The sequence below is a fragment of the Alosa sapidissima genome, chromosome 16 (assembly GCF_018492685.1).
Source record: "Alosa sapidissima isolate fAloSap1 chromosome 16, fAloSap1.pri, whole genome shotgun sequence".
NCBI lineage: Eukaryota > Metazoa > Chordata > Actinopteri > Clupeiformes > Clupeidae > Alosa > Alosa sapidissima.
Window position 1 is genome coordinate 16,708,309 of NC_055972.1, and position 6,704 is coordinate 16,715,012.

Below are 6,704 nucleotides of genomic sequence, written 5' to 3' on the forward strand. Positions count from 1 at the left end.
TTCTTTGGGAAAGACTGGCCACTTTACACATGATCTCAATATCCTGAGGAAAGTCTGTTACGTAGGCTGTGGTTCAAAGCATGATTAATGACTAAGGGCCAAACCGACGATGAACAAAAGCAATGCATGGTCCATGACATGAGCTGACCCTAAGGATTGAAGAGTGTAAACAACATACAGTAAAGCTACGCAGACACACAATGCTGTGTTGATCAGGACTCAATGGAACGTTGGGTTATGTTGGGTTAAGTGAAGAGACATCTCTCCAGTCCAGGCCGCTCGGAGACCCGTTCCGATCAAACTATCAGTGATTACACGACAACACAGGTGTTTCATAGGTTCGGGTGTGGGTGTGTCTGGGCGAGCCGGTGTGTCTTAAAGCCTATCTAGGGTCCTTAGCAGGTGGGGTACATATGTAATATGTAATGGAGGAGAGAGATGGTCTCGAGACGATAGAGAACTGTTTATTAAAACAGTGTTTCCCAAATGTGTTTCTCTCATGGCACACTATCAACAATGTTCTCACAGAACACCACCATTATATTTAACATATTTATATATACATATATTTAACATATATATTTAATTTAGTTATGAACATTAAAACATGTTATACTAAGTTGTGGTGCCTTTCCCTCAAACCTTTAGAGGAAACATACAAAATATTGTCAATATTATCGGAATGTGAGACACTCACAGCCTAGAACATATATATATACCTAGAACAGAATTGCCCCAAAGTAAGTACACACTGGATGGAGTGAGACACATTTTATTGATGTGAAAAATGATCCTTTCAGCACTGGGATAAAATGATAGAATATAGAATTGAATTGGTTAAAAAAGATACACATTTGGTATAAAGTCAGAAGAGCCTCATAGTCACAATCCAGCCCTAAATATCCAGATGTTTGCAGCTGGTGCAGCTGTCATGATGTGTATTGTGTGTGCCATGCTCCTTGCGGTCCACTCCATGTTTTATCCCATGTGCTCATTGTTTCAAATCAATTAGGAGCACAGCTGAACGCACACTTCTTCTCTTTAGCTCTTGGTTTTCTCTTCTCTATTTCTCTTCCCTTCCTTTCCTCTTCCCTTCCCTCCTTTCCTCTCTTCTCCTTCCCTCTCCCCCTTTCCTCCCCTCTCTCCACTCTTCTCCTTTCCTCTCCCCTCCTCCCCCCCCCCCTCTCCTCTCTCCTCTCCCTCATTGCTTCCCATTCTGCCAGTAGTGGGGATGTCTGCCATACTCTCCTCTCCATTGAGAATGATGCCAGTCCCTCAGATGCCTCATGTCTCTCTCCACACGTCTCTCCTCCTCACCGCCCCACTGTGTGTAGTCTGCCTGAGCTCCACCCCACCACCTCCTCACGGGTCCTCTCCATTGTCCATCCCATCTCCCTGCGCCTCCGGTCCACGTTGTGTGTCCTCTCCCCCTCATCCTATGTCCACTCCCGGAGACGGGCTCCATCTGGCTCTGTTGTCGTCTCACGTGGGCTCCGCTCCTCACCTCCTCTCTCTGGCTCCGTTTGTGGTTCGCAGGCCATCTCTCCTCCGCTCTGTCTCCCCTCCCCGCAGCAACAGTCTGGGGAGGATGGGCTCTGCTCCTCTCTTCTCCTCCCTCGTTCTGGAGAGGCGTGGTGGTGTTGGTCTTTTTGTTTCCCTTGGCGCCTCGGCCCCTTTTTCCCCGTCTGACTTTCTTCTTCTGCACAGCTCCAGTCTGCAGGGGGTTGTTTTTCTGCTCTTCAGCTGAAGACTTTGAGGTCTCCACATCAACTGAAAGTTATTTAGCCAAGAAACTACTTCAAAACACTTCAACATATGATAGAAACATGTGACCAATTCACAGAAACATGTGACAAGTTTGCATAATAAACATTTCAGTTCAACGCTGCTCTTAGTTGAAAACTATTGATTACAGTCTGGGGCGAACCAATCAGTATAAATAAAAGTAATGCGTGTTTCTCCTCTTTGATAAAATGCATGAATAATGAAAACAGACTAGGCTACTCTTCCCACTTTAGTTCCTCTAAAATACCCACCCAGGGAAGCAGCCGTCTCTTTCAGGGTGAGGATTCCCACTGCTTCCATCTGAACAGGCTCCTCTTTCTCTACTTGGTCTCCAGCCGCCTCTTCATAATGGCCTTTGCCTGGTCATTTCATTTGAACAATGTTTTAGCAGAACTATATGCTACATCTATGGTACAAAACAACATTACGAGGCCTAAAGTGATCCAGTGAAACTGATGCTGAAGTGTTTGACTATAAGAGTCTGAATGTGTGGTCTGCAGCATTTACTCACTGAGTGCTCTCTTGTTGGTTTCAAGGAAGTCTCTTAGCGCATCTAAAGCAACATTTAAAGGCAAATCACACTTAGGGACTTTATCATGGAAAGTGTAGCTAAATGCTGGTGCTGCTGGACCTCTGTACTCACTGCAGGTCATTTCCAAATCCTCCAAAACTTGGTCAAGTGAGGGCCCATCCAGCCGCCTTTCCTCTTTTTGTCCTTCCTTTTCAGTTTCCTTTCTAGGAAGCCCAACCTCTGTAGTGGGCAAAACATAGAGCTAATGTTCATAGCTACGTTGATGGAAATTGCAACAAAACAACTGTTAATAAAAGCACGTCTGAAGTGGAGTTCCATGAAGTATGCTAAAATTCTCCTCTTGGACTCATACACTGTAATGTGTATATATATATATATATATATATATATATATGATATAAAGTTCCTCTTTCTGGTAAACTTCTGTATAATTCACTTGTATAGCTCTATCTTGGGATAAAGATAGCTATCAGTAAAAATATATTTGATTTCATTTTCCAGACAGTGGAGATAATGAGAAATGATATCTCTCATACTCACCCAGAGAGGGACCTGAGAGGATACTAACTGCCTTGATTTCATCTGCATCCTTCTCCACGCTCTTTTCTGCCTCCACAGTCACGGCAGTCAGTGCGTCAGCATGTGTCCCTCCTGTTTATTAATTTACTCTTGATTATACTGATTCAACAAGGGTCTATTGGTAAGAATGCTATACTTTAGCTAACATAACAGCCTATGTCGTTTCTAAAACTCTCTGTTTCATAATGTGACAGTCTGTCTACTCACTCTGAGGAGATTCAACACTCTCTAGGATATTTTCGAGAGGAGCCTTCACATCCTTATCTAGTTGTTTCTCCTCCAGGCCTGTAGCTAGACATAAAAATAACACCAGTGAAATGAGGGTTCTTGGAATTAATAGTGGAAGCTGGAGATAAATGTTGGATTGTTTAATCTTCTTACCGCAAGACTCCACTTCATCCTGGATACCACTCAGTGAAGTTACCAGTTCTGTTCCGTTACCACTCAGCAGATCATTGAGAGCAGCCTTCACTTCCACTGCCTCCTTTTCTTCTGCTGCCTCTTTTGCTGCAGCTGAAATACATTTAAAAGTTAAAAAATTAGACATTAGTGTTGACCAGCATCTTTGCCAGTTTTAGGCCCTGCTTTGTTGCTAGATATATGTGATGGGATCTGTGAAAACCCATCACATAGTGAAATTCTGTGAAATTCTGATACCATCCTAGCAATATCCTGGATACAGTACCATCCTAGTAGCATCCTTACTGTAATACCGTCCCTAGCAACACCCTGGATACCATCCTAACAACATCCTGGATGTTTGTTAGGATGGTCTCAGAATCTTAAGTTGGTGAAATGTCACCATGTGATTGGTTTTCCCAGATCACATCACATATAACAAGTGATGGGATTTAAAGTAGGGTCAGGAATTCAGGCTGAAGATGGCTGGTCATATTTGACATTTGGTTGCTCTGCTGATCTACTCACTCAGGTCAGACTCAACCTTGTCCAGGATGTCATTGAGGGTTGCCTCCACTACCAGTGACTCCATGTTTTGCTCTGACAGACCTAAAATACAGTTGAAGTTAGTTCATAGACCTTTATAGAACTATAACGGCAGATCAGTTAAGATGTGTGCTGAGCATATACACCCAGAGCAAATTCATTATCCAGAGGGTTTTCAGAACAGCTACTTCTGCTTCTTTTGAGTCTGACTCTTTTTGCCAGACTTGAAACAGTATAATGAAGTTCATCACTATAAATCCATGCCACAGCCTCAGCTGAATTTCAAATTGGGGGCTTTGTTTGTGTACTCACTGAGACCAGACTCGACCCTATCCAGCATGTCACTAAGGGGTGCCTCCACTTCTAGAGACTCCTGAGAGGATGAACGGTCCTGGTCTGAGGTCAGATCTGGAAAAAAACAGCACTTGAAGTTGCTAAAGCTGTGATTTGAGATCAGTTATTGTTTGAATGTCTTACTGTGCACAGACTCACTCAGAGAGGACTGAGAGGAGGTGTCATGTTCATCTTCTTCTGTTTCCTGGACTCTTCTCTGTAGATGAGCTCTCTTCATCTCTCTCATGACAAGTTTCCTCAGCTCTCTCTTCATTTTCTTCTCGCTCTTATGGTTCCTTTTTGCCCCACATGCATCTTCAACCTTTACCCCCAATGCCTCTAGCTCTCTCTTGAGATCCTGCAGAGTGTATTTTTTTAATCTCTTCTTAATTTCTTTGAGACTTTCCAGGGCCGACTCTTTCTTTTGCTCTCTTTTCTCTCTCTCAACCTTTTTGTAGTAGCTTTGCCACTCGTCTTCATTGTTGTAGTCGTCTTGTTGCGAAATGCAACAGTTTAGGAGACAGAGAAAACCCATGCCTCTTCTTCACCAGTAAACCAACAACTGACCACTCTCCTCACTGTGCAGAAAGAGCTAGAATTCAAGATGACACTGTAGATCTATGACATCATGATGGGGACCCCATTGTGACATAAGCACATGCAAGGCAGTTGATTTTTATGGCAAGAATGATAGAACAAAGCCATGACGTGGTGTTGTCAAGGTAGCAAATTCACTGAATCTAAACAAATCAATCTAAACATGGTAGTGACCATAGCGGTGGCTTTCTTAATCTATTTATAATTATTATTATTATTATTATTATTATTAATAATAATAAGAATAATACATTTTATTTATAAAGCGCCTTTCAAGAGCCTTCCAAGGTCGCTTTACAAAAGGAATTTAAAAATACAGACAATTTACAAACACACAATAGCCAGATGCCAGACACAGCAGTGTACTAGCACAGCGTTCCTGTAGGCACAGACATCAAGACATAGACATCAAATAAGTAAAAATAACAAGTCTAGCCTAGTCGCCAGCGTACCCGTGACACCAAGACATACAAGATAGACAACAATAAATAAAATGAATAAAAAGTAAAAAAGAAAATACTTTTATAAAGAAAAAATCATGTTAAATTAAATTTTTGTTTATTAACATTAACATTTAGATTAGAAAGTTTCTATAATGTTAGAATGTTTTTTCTACACTGCAGGAATCACATACTGCATGTATTATTCATATATTCATTTATATGTATATATTCAATATATTCAACATTCATACCAAAACAATCAAATTTTGAGTTTTATTTTAGCATGTTTCCCCTATAAAAGACACCTGCATAAAACTTCACAGCCTGCGGTTAAAATCCTTAAATTCACAGATGTGTCTTAGCTTTATTTTTGAGGCAAAAAATGTCACTCTTAATAGCTGCCAGCTTTTGATAAGATGTGAAATATTCACTGGTATTCAAGATTCAAGATTCAAAAGCTTTATTGTCCAACATGTTGCCATGTTCGAAAAAAATATTTAATTGAAGGCAATGTCCTAATTATGTGTGTGTGTGTAATGTTTGTGTAAGATGTATGTTTGAGTGTGTGTATAGTGACTTTTTTGGCCAGAGGCACTTTGTATCTTCTGCTTGATGGTAGCAGCTCAAAACATCGGTGGAGGGCATGGGATGGATCCTGGAGAATGGAATATGATTTTCTTTCCACTGCCTGAGTGTATAGATCTGACAGCTGTTTTTGTGGGATGCTGATGATCTTGCCTACCTGTTTGATTATCCTATAGCCAGCGTTCCTTTGCATCTGTTTGTTAGGAAGCAGTACCCAGATGTAATATTGAAGGAGATGATAGATTCTATCAATGTCTGATATACCAACTTGAAAATGTCCTGTCTGACATCAAATCCTTTGAGCTTCCTCAGGAGACACATGCGTTGTTGTGCTTTTTTATAAACTCCGTCTACATGCTGAGTGAAGGACAGGCAGTGGTCAATCTGAGTACCAAGGTACTTGAAGTACTCAACCTGTTCCACTACCTGCCCCTCCTGTCTTAAAGGAGTGGAGAGTGGATGTGGGGTTTCAGGCGCCCGCATGGGCGGACTGGCCATCTGGCATACCGGGCATTTTCCCGGTGGGCCGACGCACCTTTTGGGCCGATAGAATAGGCTATATATATATATATATAATTGAATCATTTTGGCCAGCGATCGGCCCAAAGGAAGGGCAATCAGCGGCCCATTGGTTACATTTCAATATTGACATGGGACTGATCCAATAACAGCTCACGTCAGGCCCCACCCCTCCCATTTTGGCTCAGAGCCAGGATTCTGTGAGCGCATCAAAAGTTAATCGAAGTTGCCTACACGAAATTGCGGTGGGTGGCGGTAGTGATAATTGTGCAAAATTAACACCAATGTAGAAGCTTCAGAAATACAATATTGCAAGTAGGCTAGCATATGTCACCAACATGTTGAAGTTTGTTGAGTTTGAACAGAATGTAAGCAAGCATACAGAG

The 6,704-nt window shown here is 41.8% G+C and overlaps 1 protein-coding gene across 3 annotated transcripts; it reads right to left on the reverse strand.

Annotated features, from left to right (window-relative positions):
• Nucleotides 1–1,186: 1,186 nt before the first annotated feature.
• Nucleotides 1,187–4,742, reverse strand: LOC121685452 (translation initiation factor IF-2-like). Of its 3 annotated transcripts, none has more exons than XM_042065997.1 (10): nucleotides 4,334–4,742; nucleotides 4,154–4,249; nucleotides 3,824–3,895; nucleotides 3,278–3,409; nucleotides 3,104–3,187; nucleotides 2,858–2,968; nucleotides 2,429–2,536; nucleotides 2,297–2,338; nucleotides 2,037–2,144; nucleotides 1,187–1,770 (listed from the first exon to the last, which is right to left on the reverse strand). In XM_042065997.1, the coding sequence occupies exons 1-10, from the start codon at nucleotides 4,707–4,709 to the stop codon at nucleotides 1,202–1,204; spliced, it is 1,698 nt and encodes a 565-aa protein (XP_041921931.1). In that variant the 5' UTR covers nucleotides 4,710–4,742; the 3' UTR covers nucleotides 1,187–1,201. The 3 variants fall into 3 exon arrangements, with proteins under 3 accessions (XP_041921931.1, XP_041921930.1, XP_041921928.1); XM_042065996.1 differs by having other exon boundaries at nucleotides 3,104–3,181; nucleotides 3,824–3,904; XM_042065994.1 differs by having other exon boundaries at nucleotides 3,824–3,904.
• Between the last annotated feature and the right edge of the window lie 1,962 nt (nucleotides 4,743–6,704).

What these genes read in the sequence shown, in the direction of transcription:
- LOC121685452 (XM_042065994.1), bottom strand. Translation starts at nt 4,709, where the DNA reads ATGGGTTTTCTCTGTCTCCTAAACTGTTGCATTTCGCAACAAGACGAC. An exon ending in CTCCTCTCAGTCCTCTCTGA is followed by an intron (nt 4,250 to 4,333) that starts GTGAGTCTGTGC and finishes GTTTTTTTCCAG; the next exon opens with ATCTGACCTCAGACCAGGAC. An exon ending in GGATTTGGAAATGACCTGCA is followed by an intron (nt 2,339 to 2,428) that starts GTGAGTACAGAG and finishes ATGTTGCTTTAG; the next exon opens with ATGCGCTAAGAGACTTCCTT.